Genomic DNA, 20,619 nt, shown 5'->3' with positions numbered 1-20,619 from the left:
GAGAGAGAGAGAGAGAGAGAGAGAGAGAGAGAGAGAGAGAGAGAGAGAGAGAGAGAGAGAGAGAGAGAGAGAGAATATATACATACAGACTCAGTGAGCATAGCCTTGTCATTTAGAAAGGCCGCCGTAGGCAGACCTGGCTCTCAAGAGAAGACACTCTTCTGACTGAACTCTCACATCTACTGGGTGAAATACCACAGTGTTCCATCACAGCAGCAAGATTTGTGACCTGTTGCCAGAAGAAAAGGGCAACCAGTGAAGAACAAACACCATTGTAAATACAACCCATACCCTTAACCATTTGTACATCGTTGTAACACTGTATATATAATGACATTTGTAATGTCTTTATTGTTTTGAAACTTCTGTATGTTTACTATTAATTTGCATTGTTTATTTCACTTGTGTATATTATCTACCTCACTTGCTTTGGCAATGATAACACATGTTTTCCATGCCAATAAAGCCCCTTGAATTGAGAGAGAGTGGGGGGGTAGAGAGGGAAAGAGAGAGAGAGAGGTATAGAGACTGCTTCAAAATACAGTAGTACCTAATGTCTGCATCCCAAATGGCACCCTATTCCCTATGGGGCCCTGGTCAAAAGTAGTGCACTACATAGAGGATAGGGTCCCAAATGGCACCCTATTCCCTATGGGGCCCTGGTCAAAAGTAGTGCACTACATAGAGGATAGGGTCCCAAACGGCACCCTATTCCCTATGGGGCCCTGGTCAAAAGTAGTGCACTACATAGAGGATAGGGTCCCAAACGGCACCCTATTCCCTATGGGGCCCTGGTCAAAAGTAGTGCACTACATAGAGGATAGGGTCCCAAACGGCACCCTATTCCCTATGGGGCCCTGGTCAAAAGTAGTGCACTACATAGAGGATAGGATGCTATTTGGGACTGGGACACGGAGTCCTGCTCTCCTCTCCCCTGCTTTCCTCTTCCCGGCTCTACCATAATGTCCTCTACTCTCCCCTGCTCTAGTCTCCTCTTCCTTGCTCTCCTCTGCTCTTCTCTCCCCTGCTCTCCCCTACTCTACTCTACTCTCTCTTACTCTCCTCTCCCCTGCTCTCCCCTACTCTCCTCTCCCCTGCTCTCTCTTACTCTCCTCTCCCCTGCTCTCCCCTACTCTACTCTCCCCTGCTTTCCCCTCCCCTGCTCTCCCCTACTCTGCTCTCCCCTACTCTACTCTCCCCTGTTCTCCCCTCCCCTGCTCTCCCCTCCCCTCCTCTCCCTTACTCTCCTCTCCCCTCCTCTCCCCTGCTCTCCCCTACTCTCCCCTCCCCTGCTCTCCCTTACTCTCCTCTCCCCAGCTCTCCCTTACTCTCCTCTCCCCTGCTCTCCCCTAACCTGCTCTCCCATCCCCTGCCCTCCTTGGGTGCTCTCTCCTCTCTGACCACTTTATTCATTATCCTGCACCATCATCCTGTCTGTGTCAACTGGATTAGGTTCATGTAAGTGATAATGCACGAGAAGCTTGTGTTTTATGGATAAAGGCACGTTGAGGGCCGGCAAACCATGATATTATATCCTCCAAAACACCGGCTTCAAGGGCATTATTACTTTTATACAACCATTACCAACATATTCAAATAATGATTCACAAATTTTAATAACATTTTTTTGGGGGGGATTGATTTATTTATACTATTTCATCCTTCCACAAAGGCAAAAGTCCTGAGGTTGCTACCCAAGCCGTTGTTTTGTTTCCAGCCAAGGTTCACTAGTTTTGATGGCTGTCTGACTATCCATCTCTTCCTGACTCCGGACTTACTGGACGGGACATCGCAATACTGAAGCAATGTTGCAAAAATACTGAGGCAAACAGTTTATACAAATCTCAGCTGTTGAAAACCAATTGCTAGTTTAAAATAAATGTGAGATAAAGTCTAGATGCTTTGTACACTGGAGGTCACGTTTATAAATTGCCTGGCTGGGCTGATGAGACAGCGGGTTTGCGCAGTGAGATGAAAAGGCAAATAGGCATTTTAACGTCTTAGACTTAGCCGGTGGTAACTTGGTGAATTGGTTTTATTGATTTTAACCAATCAGCATCCAGGATTAGACTCAGCCATTGTACAATATGCAGCATCCTGACCTGCGCTACTATCTTACTGTCTGTCTCAACTAGAGCCCGTAAATATATCCCAAATGGCATCCTGTGTGCCAGTCTGTTTAGCTATCATGCCACTCCTCATCACTCCTAGTCATGTTTGGCATGAGTGGAATGTTAGCACAAAGCAGGCTGATATCACCAGGGTAACCAAATGGCACCTTCACCTGTAAAGGTGTCCCACTTACCACCAACAACAACAGGAGGTCAATGTCATGGTTTTGCAGGGAGACGTACCACATCATTTTGTGCTGGTATTTGACTATTATGAGTTGGCTGACATAGCGTTTGAATGACATAGCATTTTGACACAAATATACATTTTCACAAAGTCTGCTGCTTCAGTTTGTATGATGGCAATTTGCATATACTCCAGAATGTTATGAAGACTGATCAGATGAATTGCAATTAATTGCAAAGTCCCTCTTTGCCATGCAATTGAAGTGAATCCCAAAAAACATTTCCACTGCATTTCAGCCTTGCCACAAACGGACCAGCTGACATCATGTCAGTGATTCTCTCGTTAACACAGGTGTGAGTGTTGACGAGGACACGGCTGGAGATCACTCTGTCATGCTGATTGAGTTCAAATAACAGACTGGACGCTTCAAAAGGAGGGTGGTGCTTGGAATCATTGTTCTTCCTCTGTCAACCATGGTTACCTGCAAGGAAACACGTTTTGCACAAAAAGGGCTTCACAGGCAAGGATATTGCTGCCAGTAAGATTACACCTAAATCAACCGTTTATCTGATCATCAAGAACTTCAAGGAGAGTGGTTCAATTGTTGTGAAGACGGCTTCCAAGAAAGTCCAGCAAGCGCCAGGACCGTCTCCTAAAGTTGATTCAGCTGCGGGATCGGGGCACCACCAGTACAGAGCTTGCTCAGGAATGGCAGCAGGCAGGTGTGAGTGCATCTGCATGCACAGTGAGGTGAAGACTTTTGGAGGATGGCCTGGTGCCAAGAAGGGCAGGAAAGAAGCCACTTCTCTCCAGGAAAAACATCAGGGACAGACTCATTTTCTGCAAAAGGTACAGGGATTGGACTGCTGAGGACTGGGGTAAAGACATTTTCTCTGATGAATCCTCTTTCCGATTGTGTGGGGCATCTGGAAAAAGCTTGTCCGGAGAAGACAAGGTGAACGCTACATTCAGTCCTGTGTCAGGCCAACAGTAAAGCATCCTGAGACCATTCATGTGTGGGGTTGCTTCTCAGCCTAGGGAGTGGGCTCACTCACAATTTTGCCTAAAAACACAGCCATGAATAAAGAATGGTACCAGCCCATCCTCCGAGAGCAACTTCTCCCAACCATCCAGGAACAGTTTGGGGACGAACAATGCCTTTTCCAGCATGATGGAGCACCTTGCCATAAGGCAAAAGTGATAACTGAGTGGCTCGGGGAACAAAACATCAATATTTTGGGTCCATGGCCAGGAAACTCCTCAGACCTTAATCCCATTGAGAACTTGTGGTCAATCCTCAAGAGGCGGGTGGACAAACAAAACCCCACAAATTCTGACAAACTCCAAACATTGATTATGCAAGAATGGGCTGCCATCAGTCAGGATGTGGCCCAGGGCGGATTGCAGAGGTCTTGAACAAGAAGGGTCAACACTGCAAATATTGACTCTTTGAATCAACTTTATGTAATTGTCAATAAAATCCTTTGACACTTCTGAAATGCTTGTAATTATACTTCAGTATTCCATAGTAACATCTGACAAAAATACCTAAAGACACTGAAGCAGCAAACTTTGTGGAAATTACTATTTGTGTCATTCTCAAACATTTTGGTAGTAGTAGAGAACATGTTTCTCAGTTGTGATATAATGGTTGACAAATAGTAGATGCTTTTATAAATCTAAATCCTCCTTTTCAAAACACCTCTGTTGGCATTTAGAAGTTATATCCTTCAAGAATGGGTACGTATCATTCATTTAATTCAGTCCCAAAAAATGGATGTATCAACTGCTGATTGCTCTTTTAAGTCTGACGTAGCAGAAGTGCATTAGAATAGAACATCTCAAGACAACCGTTCTACAGCCGTCACCTCTAGCGTCACTGCCAGCCATTGATACTAAACCCAACTGACGTACATTAATCATTCTGAAATGATTTGGGTGTCTGGTTTCACTGGCCCACTGATAGAGTTAGTCAGGCTTAAGTAATCCCGACTTAACACTGGGCTTTCAGATCCCTTCTATAGCCACACAGGTTGGGTTCCACACCGGTGTTAATTTGTGCAGACGTTTTGTTATGCTACTGATACTTTAGTGTGTGTGTGTGTGTGTGTGTGTGTGTGTGTGTGTGTGTGTGTGTGTGTGTGTGTGTGTGTGTGTGTGTGTGTGTGTGTGTGTGTGTGTGTGTGTGTGTGTGTGTGTGTGTGTGTGTGGAGGAGAGATTGCAACAGTACCTGACTAACCCGGCTGAGAGCCATAGCTTTTGGCATTCATTTTGGGGTCATGGCTGAAGGTATTGTCCTGGTTATGAACATGTCACATGACAAATTATCAAGTTCAGTACAGTATGTTGTCCAGTGTAAAGTTCAGTACAGTATGTTGCCCAGTGTAAAGTACAGTATGTTGCCCAGTGTAAAGTTCAGTACAGTATGTTGCCCAGTGTAACGTACAGTATGTTGCCAGTGTAAAGTTCAGTACAGTATGTTGCCCAGTGTAAAGTTCAGTACAGTATGTTGCCCAGTGTAAAGTACAGTATGTTGCCCAGTGTAAAGTTCAGTACAGTATGTTGCCCAGTGTAAAGTACAGTATGTTGCCAGTGTAAAGTTCAGTACAGTATGTTGCCCAGTGTAAAGTTCAGTACAGTATGTTGCCCAGTGTAAAGTACAGTATGTTGCCCAGTGTAAGTTCAGTACAGTATGTTGCCCAGTGTAAAGTACAGTATGTTGCCCAGTGTAAAGTTCAGTACAGTATGTGGCCCAGTGTAAAGTTCAGTACAGTATGTTGCCCAGTGTAAAGTTCAGTATGTTGCTCAGTGTAAAGTACAGTACAGTATGTTGCCCAGTGTAAAGTTCAGTACAGTATGTTGCCAGTGTAAGTTCAGTACAGTATGTTGCCAGTGTAAATTTCAGTACAGTATGTTGCCCAGTGTAAAGTTCAGTACAGTATGTTGCCCAGTGTAAAGTACAGTATGTTGCTCAGTGTAAAGTACAGTATGTTGCCCAGTGTAAAGTTCAGTACAGTATGTTGCCAGTGCAAAGTTCAGTACAGTATGTTGCCAGTGTAAGTTCAGTACAGTATGTTGCCAGTGTAAGTTCAGTACAGTATGTTGCCAGTGTAAGTTCAGTACAGTATGTTGCCCAGTGTAAAGTACAGTATGTTGCCCAGTGTAAAGTTCAGTACAGTATGTTGCCCAGTGTAAAGTACAGTATGTTGCTCAGTGTAAAGTACAGTATGTTGCCCAGTGTAAAGTTCAGTACAGTATGTTGCCAGTGCAAAGTTCAGTACAGTATGTTGCCAGTGTAAGTTCAGTACAGTATGTTGCCAGTGTAAGTTCAGTACAGTATGTTGCCAGTGTAAGTTCAGTACAGTATGTTGCCCAGTGTAAAGTACAGTATGTTGCCCAGTGTAAAGTTCAGTACAGTATGTTGCCCAGTGTAAAGTTCAGTACAGTATGTTGCCCAGTGTAAAGTTCAGTACAGTATGTTGCCAGTGTGAAGGTCAGTCCAGTATGTTGCCCAGTGTAAAGTACAGTATGTTGACCAGTGTAAAGTACAGTATGTTGCCTAGTGTAAAGTACAGTATGTTGCCCAGTGTAAAGTACAGTATGTTGCCCAGTGTAAAGTTCAGTACAGTATGTTGCCCAGTGTAAAGTTCAGTACAGTATGTTGCCCAGTGTAAAGTTCAGTACAGTATGTTGCCCAGTGTAAAGTACAGTATGTTGCCCAGTGTAAAGTTCAGTACAGTATGTTGCCCAGTGTAAAGTACAGTATGTTGCCCAGTGTAAAGTTCAGTACAGTATGTTGCCCAGTGTAAAGTTCAGTACAGTATGTTGCCCAGTGTAAAGTACAGTATGTTGCCCAGTGTAAAGTTCAGTACAGTATGTTGCCCCGTGTAAAGTTCAGTACAGTATGTTGCCCAGTGTAAAGTACAGTATGTTGCCCAGTGTAAAGTACAGTATGTTGCCCAGTGTAAAGTTCAGTACAGTATGTTGCCCAGTGTAAATCAAATCAAATCAAATTTATTTATATAGCCCTTCGTACATCAGCTGATATCTCAAAGTGCTGTACAGAAACCCAGCCTAAAACCCCAAACAGCAAGCAATGCAGGTGGAGAAGCACAGTGGCTAGGAAAAACTCCCTAGAAAGGCCAATACCTAGGAAGAAACCTAGAGAGGAACCAGGCTATGTGGGGTGGCCAGTCCTCTTCTGGCTGTGCCGGGTGGAGATTATAACAGAACATGGTCAAGATGTTCAATGTTCATAAATGACCAGCATGGTCGAATAATAATAAGGCAGAACAGTTGAAACTAGAGCAGCAGCACAGTCAGGTGGAAGTTGAAACTGGAGCAGCAGCATGGCCAGGTAGACTGGGGACAGCAAGGAGTCATCATGTCAGGTAGTCCTGGGGCATGGTCCTAGGGCTCAGGTCAGTTGAAACTGGAACAGCAGCATGGCCAGGTGGACTGGGGACAGCAAGGAGTCATCATGTCAGGTAGTCCTGGGGCATGGTCCTAGGGCTCAGGTCCTCCGAGAGAGAGAAAGAAAGAGAGAAGGAGAGAATTAGAGAACGCACACTTAGATTCACACAGGACACCGAATAGGACAGGAGAAGTACTCCAGATATAACAAACTGACCCCAGCCCCCCGACACATAAACTACTGCAGCATAAATACTGGAGGCTGAGACAGGAGGGGTCAGGAGACACTGTGGCCCCATCCGAGGACACCCCCGGACAGGGCCAAACAGGAAGGATATAACCCCACCCACTTTGCCAAAGCACAGCCCCCACACCACTAGAGGGATATCTTCAACCACCAACTTACCATCCTGAGACAAGGCTGAGTATAGCCCACAAAGATCTCCGCCACGGCACAACCCAAGGGGGGGGGGGCGCCAACCCAGACAGGATGACCACAACAGTGAATCAACCCACTCAGGTGACGCACCCCCTCCAGGGACAGCATGAGAGAGCCCCAGCAAGCCAGTGACTCAGCCCCTGTAATAGGGTTAGAGGCAGAGAATCCCAGTGGAAAGAGGGGAACCGGCCAGGCAGAGACAGCAAGGGCGGTTCGTTGCTCCAGAGCCTTTCCGTTCACCTTCCCACTCCTGGGCCAGACTACACTCAATCATATGACCCACTGAAGAGATGAGTCTTCAGTAAAGACTTAAAGGTTGAGACCGAGTTTGCGTCTCTGACATGGGTAGGCAGACCGTTCCATAAAAATGGAGCTCTATAGGAGAAAGCCCTGCCTCCAGCTGTTTGCTTAGAAATTCTAGGGACAATTAGGAGGCCTGCGTCTTGTGACCGTAGCGTACGTATAGGTATGTACGGCAGGACCAAATCAGAGAGATAGGTAGGAGCAAGCCCATGTAATGCTTTGTAGGTTAGCAGTAAAACCTTGAAATCAGCCCTTGCTTTGACAGGAAGCCAGTGTAGAGAGGCTAGCACTGGAGTAATATGATCAAATTTTTTGGTTCTAGTCAGGATTCTAGCAGCCGTATTTAGCACTAACTGAAGTTTATTTAGTGCTTTATCCGGGTAGCCGGAAAATAGAGCATTGCAGTAGTCTAACCTAGAAGTGACAAAAGCATGGATTAATTTTTCTGCATCATTTTTGGACAGAAAGTTTCTGATTTTTGCAATGTTACGTAGATGGAAAAAAGCTGTCCTCGAAATGGTCTTGATATGTTCTTCAAAAGAGAGATCAGGGTCCAGAGTAACGCCGAGGTCCTTCACAGTTTTATTTGAGACGACTGTACAACCATTAAGATTAATTGTCAGATTCAACAGAAGATCTCTTTGTTTCTTGGGACCTAGAACAAGCATCTCTGTTTTGTCCGAGTTTAATAGTAGAAAGTTTGCAGCCATCCACTTCCTTATGTCTGAAACACAAAGTTCAGTACAGTATGTTGCCCAGTGTAAAGTTCAGTACAGTATGTTGCCCAGTGTAAAGTTCAGTACAGTATGTTGCCCAGTGTAAAGTACAGTATGTTGCCCCGTGTAAAGTTCAGTACAGTATGTTGCCCAGTGTAAAGTTCAGTACAGTATGTTGCCCAGTGTAATGTTCAGTACAGTATGTTGCCCAGTGTAAAGTTCAGTACAGTATGTTGCCCAGTGTAAAGTTCAGTACAGTATGTTGCCCAGTGTAAAGTTCAGTACAGTATGTTGCCCAGTGTAAAGTTCAGTACAGTATGTTGCCCAGTGTAAAGTTCAGTACAGTATGTTGCCCAGTGTAAAGTTCAGTACAGTATGTTGCCCAGTGTAAAGTACAGTATGTTGCCCAGTGTAAAGTTCAGTACGGTATGTTGCCAGTGTAAAGTGTAAGGGAGGGAGGGCATTTTCAAAGTTCAGATTTTACATGACTTTTCGTTAAGGTCCATCTCTTGACTCATTTCCATAACAACATATTGTATAGAATTAGTGTTAGGGTTAGGTTTAGGGTTAAGGTTAGATTTTGCAGTTAAGGCAGGAGTACAGTTTAGGGTTAGGTTTAGGGTTAAGGAAAATAGGATTTTGAATAGTGCTGAATTGTGTGTCCCCACAAGGTTAGTTATACAAGATTGCATGTCTGTGTGTCTTGCTGTGTTCCGGTATATTCCAGTCCTGTCTGCTGCTATATAAGTGAGTCCTTTGTCCCTGGTTGATGATGGCTTGTTTCTGGACCGGAAGCCATTTTAATATCTCACTTGACCCCGGCCACAACTGACCCCGGCCGCAACTGACCCCGGCCACAACTGACCCCGGCCGCAACTGACCCCGGCCGCAGCTGTCCCCGGCCACAACTGTCCCCGGCCACAACTGACCCCGGCCGCAACTGACCCCGGCCACAACTGACCCCGGCCACAACTGTCCCCGGCCACAACTGTCCCCGGCCACAACTGACCCCGGCCACAACTGTCCCCGGCCACAACTGACCCCGGCCACAACTGTCCCCGGCCACAACTGTCCCCGGCCACAACTGACCCCGGCCACAACTGTCCCCGGCCACAACTGACCCCGGCCACAACTGTCCCCGGCCACAACTGTCCCCGGCCACAACTGTCCCCGGCCACAACTGTCCCCGGCCACAACTGACCCCGGCCACAACTGTCCCCGGCCACAACTGACCCCGGCCACAACTGTCCCCGGCCACAACTGTCCCCGGCCACAACTGTCCCCGGCCACAACTGTCCCCGGCCACAACTGTCCCCGGCCACAACTGACCCCGGCCACAACTGTCCCCGGCCACAACTGTCCCCGGCCACAACTGACCCCGGCCACAACTGACCCCGGCCACAACTGACCCCGGCCACAACTGACCCCGGCCACAACTGTCCCCGGCCACAACTGTCCCCGGCCACAACTGTCCCCGGCCACAACTGTCCCCGGCCACAACTGTCCCCGGCCACAACTGACCCCGGCCACAACTGACCCCGGCAAGGCATCTGACATATATGATTTGATTTTGAAACAGGACGCCTCACTGTCCAAGAACTGGAGCACACATAATATCATACTCATGAGGAGACAGGGATGAGGGAAGAGAGAGAGAGAGGAGGGAGGGGGGGGGATGAGGGGGGGAGAGACAAACTGGGAAGGAGAGAGGGATACAGAGAGAGAGAGTGAGGCAAAGAGAGAGGGAGGGTAGAGAGGGGTGGGTGGCAGAGAGACCAGGGTTAAGTAGGTCATCAGAGTTCTCTTTCTGTAGTTTCTATATTGAGTCCTGACTAGTATCATTCAGCAGGAGTCTGGCACGTGAGACTAGAGCTGGACTGATTAATCCTGACTAGTATCATTCAGCAGGAGTCTGGCACGTGAGACTAGAGCTGGACTGATGAATCCTGACCAGTATCATTCAGCAGGAGTCTGGCACGTGAGACTAGAGCTGGACTGATGAATCCTGACTAGTATCATTCAGTAGGATTCTGGCTGCACTGAAGAGTCCTGACTAGTATCATTCAGCAGGAGTCTGGCTGGACTGATGAGTCCTGACTAGTATCATTCAGCAGGAGTCTGGCTGGACTGATGAGTCCTGACTAGTATCATTCAGCAGGAGTCTGGCTGGACTGATGAGTCCTGACTAGTATCATTCAGTAGGAGTCTGGCTGGACTGATGAGTCCTGACTAGTATCATTCAGCAGGAGTCTGGCTGGACTGATGAGTCCTGACTAGTATCATTCAGCAGGAGTCTGGCTGGACTGATGAGTCCTGACTAGTATCATTCAGCAGGAGTCTGGCTGGACTGATGACTCCTGACTAGTATCATTCAGCAGGAGTCTGGCTGGACTGATGAGTCCTGACTTGTATCATTCAGCAGGAGTCTGGCTGGACTGATGAGTCCTGACTAGTATCATTCAGCAGGAGTCTGGCTGGACTGATGCTATGGTACTTCCTGTCAGTCTCCATTGTCATGTATTGGTGACACTACTGACCAGAGCCCCATATGAAAGAGATGCATCCATTTTGTTGTTGCCTCCCTTCGTGTAGTGGTGGTCTGGTCGGAGTGTGTTCTGAGTGTGTTCACGAGTCAAACACACACACACACACACACGCGGCACCTCTCACAGCGATGTTCTGCTACTCTGCTCTTCATGCTGTGTGTTCATAATTAGTAATAATTAGTCAATAGAAAACCAAAAGCAGACTGCTCACAATACCAAAAGCAGACTGCTCACAATACCAAAAGCAGACTGCTCACAATACCAAAAGCAGACTGCTCACAATACCAAAAGCAGACTGCTCACAATACCAAAAGCAGACTGCTCACAATACCAAAAGCAGACTGCTCACAATACCAAAAGCAGACTGCTCACAATACCAAAAGCAGACTGCTCACAATACCAAAAGCAGACTGCTCACAATACCAAAAGCAGACTGCTCACAATACCAAAAGCAGTGAGTGAGTGAGTGAGTGAGTGAGTGAGTGAGTGAGTGAGTGAGTGAGTGAGTGAGTGAGTGAGTGAGTGAGTGAGTGAGTGAGTGAGTGAGTGAGTGAGTGAGTGAGTGAGTGAGTGAGTGAGTGAGTGTACCTGCTCTTATCTCACTGGGTTTTCAAAGGGTGGGTGGGTGCATGGTAGCAACACAACATGACAACACAGCATGATAGCAAAACAGCATGGTAGCAACATGTCAACACAGCATGGTAGCAACACAACATGACAACACAGCATGGTAGCAACACAACATGACAACACAGCATGAGACAACACAACATGACAACATAGCATGGTAGCAACACAATATGACAACACAGCATGATAGCAAAACAGCATGGTAGCAACATGACAACACAGCATGGTAGCAACACAACATGACAACACAGCATGGTAGCAACACAACATGACAACACAGCATGGTAGCAACACAACATGACAACATAGTATGGTAGCAACATAACATGACAGAAGCACAACATGGTACAAACATTATTGGGCACAGACAACAGCACAAAGGCAAGAAGACAATACATCACACAAAGCAGCCACATTTGTCAGTAAGAGTGTCCATGATGGAGTCTTTGAATGAAGAGATGGAGATCCTATCCTGCAGCAGAGCAGTGAGATCCTGCAGACTGGATTTAGGTCTTTGTGGGCCAGCTGACGGGCATAGCTCCGTTTGTGAAAGAAGGATTTGGATTTGAGATAGAAGCACAGGGGGTCAGGGTGGTATGTTATCCCTGATGGAGAGAGAGGGAGGGAGAGAGGGAGAGGGGGAGAGAGAGAGAGATGCGTTGTGAGTGTGTTGCTGTTCTAATGCAGTGTGTGTGTGTGTGTTGCAGGACGGCTCATGCCAGGACGAAGGGAGAGGCAGCAGACCAGGCAGCTCTCTCTGCCAGACAGGATTGTGACATCGCTAGGGCCGTCGCTAGGGAGCTGTCTCCAAACTTCCACCAACCAGGTAACATTGTAAACCACCAGATTCGTTATCACATAACTGCCCTGTATCAGTCCATTCACTATGTATTAGTCAGAGCCAGATTAAAGGTTCTGACAACGCCATAAGAGTTTGATGCACAGAACTATACATTTACCTGACTTTAGCAACTCGCCAGGTAACCTGTCGGCCCAATGACAAAACAACTTGAAGCATATGGGAACAGCAGACTGGGATAGGGGGAAATTTAAAATGTCCGTAAACACACCAGCCCAGCTGGTCTGCACATGCTCTGAGGACGCGGCTGGGGATGCCATCTGGGCCAGCAGCCTTGCAAGGGTTAACACGTTTAAATGTTTTACTCATGTCGGTCACGGAGAAGGAGAGCCCACAGTCCTTGGTAGCGGGCCAAGTCTGTGGCACTGTATTATCCTCAAAGCGGGCAAAGAAGGTGTTTAGTTTGTCTGGTAGCAAGACGTCGGTGTCCGTGACGTGGCTGGTTTTCTTTTTGTCGTCTGTGATTGTCTGTAGACCCTGTCACATACGTCTCGTGTCTGAGCCATTGAATTGCGACTCCACTTTGTCTCTGTACTGACATTTTGCTTGTTTGATTGCCTTGCAGAGGGAATTATTACACTGTTTGTATTCGGCATTAGTCTCAGTTGTCTTTCCATGGTTAAATGCAATGGTTCCGTGCTTTCAGTTTTGTGCGAATGCTGCCATCAATCCACAGTTTCTGGTTAGGGTAGGTTTTAATAGGTACAGTGGGTACAACATCTCCAATGCACTTCCTTATCAACTCACTCACTGAATCAGTTTATAAATCTATATTATTCTCTGAGGCTACCCGGAACATGTCCCAGTCCGCGTGATCATAACAATCTTGAAGCGTGGATTCCGATTGGTCAGACCAGCATTGAATGGTCCTTAGCACGGGTACTTCCTGTTTGAGTTTCTGCCTATAGGAAGGGAGGAGCTAAATGGATTAGTGGTCAGATTTGCCGAAAGGAGGGCGGGGGAGGGCCTTGTATGCACCGCAGAAGTTAGAGTAGCAGTGATCCAGTGTTTTTCCAGCGCGAGTGCTACAATCAATATGCTGATATAATTTAGGAAGCCTTGTTCTCAAATTTGCTTTGTTAAAATCCCCAGCTGCAATAAATACAGCCTCAGGATATGTGGTGTCCAGTTTACATAAAGTCCAGTGTAGTTCTTTGAGGGCCGTCGTGCTATCGGCTTGAGGGGGAATATACACGGCTGTGTACAATAACCGAAAATAATTCTCTAGGGAGATAATACGGTCGGCATTTGATTGTGAAGAATTCTAGGTCAGGGGAACAAAAGGACTTGAGTTCCTGTATGTTGTTAATCATGAAACATACACGCCCGCCCTTCTTCTTCCCGGAGAGATGTTTATTCCTGTTGGCTTGACGCATAACGATTCCAGGTGGCTGTACCGACTCAGACAGCACGTCCCGAGAGAGCCATGTTTCCATGAAACAGGAGTATGTTACAATCCCTGATGTCTCTCTGGAAAGCAACCATTTCCCTGATTTCGTCGACCTTGTAATCTAGAGACTGGACATTAGCGAGTAATGTACTCGGAAGCGGTGGGTGGTGTGCACGCCTCTGAAGTCTGACCAGAAGACCACTCCGTCTTCCTTTTCTCCGGCAGGGTTGTTTTGGGTCAACCTCTAGAATCATTTCAGATGCCATGGGTGGTTTGGACAAAGGAGTATTCCTGTTCGACATGCTGGTAAATTGACATCTCTCTGATATCCAATAGTTCTTAAGATTTTCTGGGCTAACCATGTAAGAAATAATACATAAAAGATATATATACTGTCAAGTTTCCTAAGGACTAGAAGCGAGGCAGCCCTCTTTGTCGGCACCATCTTGTGTATCAAACCTGTCCTTATACAAACAGGCCCCTATACAAACCGTTGGGGATAGATAGTACAGTAAACTCATTGCAGCCCCTGGTAACAGGTACCAGGTCCAGGGTTAAAGTTAGAGCCTGAGGGTGTGATTGGTTTAAGCCTCAGTTAGGGTTAGGGTTAGTGCACTTTTTAGGGAATAGGGTGCCATTCACTACAGAGACATCTGGCATTCTGGGTAATTTTAGACCAGAGTCTGTGAGGAAGGTTTCTTAGACCACAATGAACCACTGTGTTTCAACTGTGACAAAAACAGACTGTTAGGACGTGGTAGGAATGGGTACAGTACAGTACAGAATGACTTCTTTCAGACTCAAGAGGGAAATTGGTAGAGCATGGCTCAGTTAGTAGAGCATGGTTCTTGCAACGCAAGGATAGTGGGTTTGATTCCTGGGACCATCCATACGTAAACATATCATATGCACGCTTGACTGTAAGTTGCTTTGGATAAAAGCGTCTGATAACATCATTATAACATATATATATATACAGTGGGGCAAAAAAGTATTTAGTCAGCCACCAATTGTGCAAGTTCTCCCACTTAAAAAAGATGAGAGAGGCCTGTAATTTTCATCATAGGTACACTTCAACTATGACAGACAAAAGGAGAGAAAAAATCCAGAAAATCACATTGTAGGATTTTTTATGAATTTATTTGCAAATTATGGTGGAAAATAAGTATTTGGTCACCTACAAACAAGCAACATTTCTGGCTCTCACAGACCTGTAACTTCTTCTTTAAGAGGCTCCTCTGTCCTCCACTCGTTTCCTGTATTAATGGCGCCTGTTTGAACTTGTTATCAGTATAAAATACACCTATCCACAACCTCAAACAGTCACACTCCAAACTCCACTATGGCCAAGACCAAAGAGCTGTCAAAGGACACCAGAAACAAAATTGTAGACCTGCACCAGGCTGGGAAGACTGAATCTGCAGTAGGTAAGCAGCTTGGTTTGAAGAAATCAACTGTGGGAGCAATTATTAGGAAATGGAAGACCACTGATAATCTCCCTCGATCTGGGGCTAGCAGTAGGTTTATTTCATTGGTATTATCATTAGACAGTAGTTGTAGCAGTAGGTTTATTTCATTGGTATTATCATTAGACAGTAGTTGTAGCAGTAGGTTTATTTCATTGGTATTATCATTAGACAGTAGTTGTAGCAGTAGGTTTATTTAATTGGTATTATCATTAGACAGTAGTTGTAGCAGTAGGTTTATTTAATTGGTATTATCATTAGACAGTAGTTGTAGTAGTAGGTTTATTTCATTGGTATTATCATTAGACAGTAGTTGTAGTAGTATGTTTATTTAATTGGTATTATCATTAGACAGTAGTTGTAGTAGTAGGTTTATTTAATTGGTATTATCATTAGACAGTAGTTGTAGTAGTATGTTTATTTAATTGGTATTATCATTAGACAGTAGTTGTATCAGTAGGTTTATTTAATTGGTATTATCATTAGACAGTAGTTGTATCAGTAGGTTTATTTCATTGGTATTATCATTAGACAGTAGTTGTAGCAGTAGGTTTATTTAATTGGTATTATCATTAGACAGTAGTTGTAGTAGTATGTTTATTTAATTGCTATTATCATTAGACAGTAGTTGTAGTAGTAGGTTTATTTCATTGGTATTATCATTAGACAGTAGTTGTAGTAGTATGTTTATTTAATTGGTATTATCATTAGACAGTAGTTGTAGTAGTATGTTTATTTCATTGGTATTATCATTAGACAGTAGTTGTAGTAGTATGTTTATTTCATTGGTATTATCATTAGACAGTAGTTGTAGTAGTATGTTTATTTCATTGGTATTATCATTAGACAGTAGTTGTAGCAGTAGGTTTATTTCATTGGTATTATCATTAGACAGTAGTTGTAGCAGTAGGTTTATTTAATTGGTATTATCATTAGACAGTAGTTGTAGCAGTAGGTTTATTTCATTGGTATTATCATTAGACAGTAGTTGTAGCAGTAGGTTTATTTCATTGGTATTATCATTAGACAGTAGTTGTAGCAGTAGGTTTATTTCATTGGTATTATCATTAGACAGTAGTTGTAGCAGTAGGTTTATTTCATTGGTATTATCATTAGACAGTAGTTGTAGCAGTAGGTTTATTTAATTGGTATTATCATTAGACAGTAGTTGTAGCAGTAGGTTTATTTCATTGGTATTATCATTAGACAGTAGTTGTAGCAGTAGGTTTATTTCATTGGTATTATCATTAGACAGTAGTTGTAGCAGTAGGTTTATTTCATTGGTATTATCATTAGACAGTAGTTGTAGTAGTAGGTTTATTTCATTGGTATTATCATTAGACAGTAGTTGTAGCAGTAGGTTTATTTAATTATTATTAGACAGTCTTGAAAACGATTTCATCCTGCAATAAAACATGTTATTTTTAATTCTGTAGTAGCATCTGCAAATATAGAAATGTCCCTTTTATCTAGTCCAAGACACACACACCCACAAACACACACACACACACATACATACACACAAATACACACAGAGTGCCCCGTGCATGCATTGTGTATTCTGTTGGTTACTATCGTATTTTCTGACTGACTCCTGTGGCTGACATATTTCTGGCATGTGTGATTAAAATCAAATCAAGGCCACTCACACATAAAGAGCTTATTTAACTGATCTGACCTTCCATATCTCTCGCTCTCGCCGTCACGTGTCACTGCATGTGAGCGACCCCCTCCAGCTCCCTCTCCTCGCTCCCTCGCTCAGAACAACAGAAGAGAAAGACAATGATGAGTAGTTAGACACGTAAATGCGATTTATTGTGGATAGTCGGATTAATATAGTAGTTTGTTTTTAAAACGATTTCCCTCATAATACTGTTTCCATGGACACGTCTCAAATCAGGATAAATGCAGAAAATTGGCAATCAATCAAAATCAACGTTCTACCACAGCAAACAGGTTAATTATGGGAAGCATATTCATACGTTGCGTTGTTCTGAACTAAAGAGGGAGGCTCGCTCAGCTGATACTAGCATGCAAATACACCTGGATTGGCAATTAAGGGTTTTACATGTCGTAGTCATTGCAAAAATTGTTCAGAAATGTTTTAATCAGTGTATGCTAACTTTGACCTTAACGCCGATTTAAATAAATGAGAAGTTGTTATTAGTCACATAGTACACATAATTTTAGCAGATGTTATAGCGGGTGTAGCGAAATGAGAAGATGAGCAGAATAAGGTGTTTACATGACTATTGCCTCTGATTGAGAACCATATCAGGGCCAAACATAGAACTAGACAAACTAGACATGTAACATAGAATGGTCAGGGTGTGACAAGAGTAAGGTGTTTACCTTCTGCCGTATTCAGTTCAATAAGGATTCATCAGTGTGTAAATGTTCTCATTGACCAAACGATTCAACAGCATGTTAATGTTCTCATTGACCAAACGATTCAACAGCATGTTAATGTTCTCATTGACCAAATGATTCAACAGCATGTTAATGTTCTCATTGACCAAACGATTCAACAGCATGTTAATGTTCTCATTGACCAAGCGATTCATCAGCATGTTAATGTTCTCATTGACCAAACGATTCAACAGCATGTTAATGTTCTCATTGACCAAACGATTCAACAGCATATGAAGCTTGGCATTCATCTGTGCTGTTTTCTAGTGTGTGTGTGTGTGTGTGTGTGTGTGTGTGTGTGTGTGTGTGTGTGTGTGTGTGTGTGTGTGTGTGTGCACACTACATGTCCAACACCTGGTCGTCGAAAATCTAATTCCAAAATCATGGGCATTAATATGGAGTTGGGCCCTTCCCTTTGCTGCTATAACCTCCTCCACTCTTCTGGGAAGGCCTTCCACTAGATGTTGGAACATTGCTGCTATAACAGCCTCCACTCTTCTGGGAAGGCTTTCCACTAGATGTTGGAACATTGCTGCTATAACAGCCTCCACTCTTCTGGGAAGGCTTTCCACTAGATGTTGGAACATTGCTGCTATAACAGCCTCCACTCTTCTGGGAAGGCTTTCCACTAGATGTTGGAACATTGCTGCTATAACAGCCTCCACTCTTCTGGGAAGGCCTACCACTAGATGTTGGGACATTCCTGCTATAACAGCCTCCACTCTTCTGGGAAGGCTTTCCACTAGATGTTGGAACATTGCTGCTATAACAGCCTCCACTCTTCTGGGAAGGCCTACCACTAGATGTTGGGACATTCCTGCTATAACAGCCTCCACTCTTCTGGGAAGGCTTTCCACTAGATGTTGGAACATTGCTGCAGGGACTTGCTTCCATTCAGCCACAAGAGCATTAGTGAGGTCGGCACTGATGTTGGCCTGGCTCGCAGTCGGCATTCCTATTCATTCCATAGGTGTTTGATGGGGTTGAGGTCAGGGCTCTGTGCAGGCCAGTCAAGTTCTTCCACACTTATCTCGACAAACCATTTATTTATGGACCTCGCTTTGTGCATGGGGGCATTGTCATTCTGTAACAGGAAAGGGCTTTCCCCAAACTGTTCCCACAAAATTGGAAGCATAGAATCATCTAGAATGTCATTGTATGCTGTAGCGTCAAGATTTCCCTGCACTGAAACTAAAGGACCTAGCCCAAACCATGAAAAACATGTCTTTAATGTCACCAATCTTTAAAGTTGGCACTATGCATTAGAGCAGGTAGCGTTCTCCTGGCGATTCGTCCGTCGGACTGCCAGAGTTTTATACCACTCCAGCCGATGCTTGGCATTGCGCGTGGTGATCTTAGGCTTGTGTGCGGCTGATCGGCCATGGAAACCCATTTAATGAATCTCACGACGAACAGTTCTTGTGCTGACGTTGTTTCCAGAGGCCGTTCGGAACTCGATAGTGAGTGTTGCAACCGAGGACAGACAATCTTTACTGCTTTGATGTTTGTAGAGAACAACAGGTGTTGTCCAGGGTCACGGTTCATTGTGGAGTTGCCAATGGTGATGGAGAGGTCTTGGAGCGGGCAGGCCTTCCCCAGGAGGATTGACAGCTCGGTCTGATTGAGGTTGAGCTTGAGGTGTTGGGGTCGACCTCCAAGCTGAGATATCTGCCAGGCACCCAGAGATGCGTGTCGCCACCTTGGATTCAGAAGGGGGGAAGGAGAAAAGTAGTTGAGTGTCATCCGAGTAGCAATGATTGGATAGACCATGTGACGATACGACGGAGCTGAGTGACTTGGTGTATAGAGAGAAAAGGAGAGGGTCTAGAACCGAGCCCTGGGGGACATCACTAGTAAGAGCATGTGGTGCAGACAGGTCCTCTCCACGTCACCTGGTAGGAGCGGCCTGCCAGCTAGGATGCAATCCATGACTGTTTCAGAGCCTGAGCCTCCTTGACACAGAGGACCGCAGTCTCGGTTGAATGACCCATTTAAAGCCTGACTGGTTGGGATCAAGAAGATTGTTTTTGAGAGAGATAACGAGAGAGTTGGTCATAGACAGCACACTCAAGTGTTTTGGAAAGAAAAGAAAGAAGGGATACCTGTCTGTAGTTTTTGGACGTCAGATGAGTCAAGTATTAGTGTTGGTTTCTTGAGGAGGGCAGCAACTCGGGCCATTTTGAAGCCAGAGGAGACACAGCCAGCTGTCAGGGGTGAGTTGATGAGGGACGTGAGGAATGGGAGAAGGTCTCCAGAGATGGTCTGGAGGAAGGGAGGAGAGGGTGGAGTCGAGTGGGCAGGTTGTCGGGGTGACCAGACCTCACTACTCGGGAAGAGGTCAAGGCGTAGTGTAGTTCTGTGTAGTGGGACCAGTGTGAGAGGAACCCGTGGTTGTCAGTATGTGTATGTGAAGTACGATGAAAGATGGAATAAATGTTTCTCTTAATATTAGTTGCCAGTCTGTTGGCAGGAGTTGTCCGTAAACGCTGACTGAGACACGGTTAGGGCAGCAGGTAGCCTAGTGCTTAAGAGAGTTGGGTCAGTAAATGAAAGATCTCTGGTTTGAATCCCTGAGGAGACTATGTGAAAAATCTGCCTGATGTGCCCTTGAGCAAAGTACTTAACCCTAATTGCTTCTGTAAATCGCTCTGGAGAAGAGTGCCTGCTAAATTACAACAAAAATGTGAGAGAAAAATACGCACACACACCAGTACTTCCTGTAACCCTGATTGATTTTAGGTTCCTCTTGTTAAGGCGCTTCATCCCACATTAAGGTCAGCAGGAGTTAGGGAATGAACCATCAGAACGATGTGTGTGTTGGAGCGTGTGCCTGCTCTCTAGTGCCTGTGTTTGTGGTGTGTGTGTTGTGGTGTGTGTGTGTGTGTGTGTGTGTGTGTGTGTGTGTGTGTGTGTGTGTGTGTGTGTGTGTGTGTGTGTGTGTGTGTGTGTGTGTGTGTGTGTGTGTGTGTGTGTGTGTGTGTGTGTGTGTGTGTTGGCGTGGAAACATGCCCCAGGATTAGCATGAAGCGATCTGACATCTGTGGCTGAAACAAAAGCTCTTGCACTATGCTACTGTATTATTATACTACTGTATTACTATACTACTGTATTATTATACTACTGTATTATTATACTACTGTAGTACTATA

The 20,619-nt window shown here is 45.0% G+C and overlaps 1 protein-coding gene across 1 annotated transcript in view; it reads left to right on the top strand.

Moving 5' to 3' along the window:
* LOC109876025 (junctophilin-1) overlaps window positions 1-20,619 on the top strand; it is a 93,590-nt gene that overhangs the window by 47,566 nt on the left and 25,405 nt on the right. The window contains 1 exon segment of the mRNA XM_031796897.1: window positions 12,054-12,172. Coding sequence (XP_031652757.1) covers window positions 12,054-12,172 — 119 coding nt within the window.

This window comes from Oncorhynchus kisutch, linkage group LG18, assembly GCF_002021735.2.
Source record: "Oncorhynchus kisutch isolate 150728-3 linkage group LG18, Okis_V2, whole genome shotgun sequence".
Classification (NCBI taxonomy): domain Eukaryota; kingdom Metazoa; phylum Chordata; class Actinopteri; order Salmoniformes; family Salmonidae; genus Oncorhynchus; species Oncorhynchus kisutch.
The sequence above is the reverse complement of the archived record's forward strand: the minus strand, read 5'-3'. Positions and strand labels throughout refer to the sequence as shown.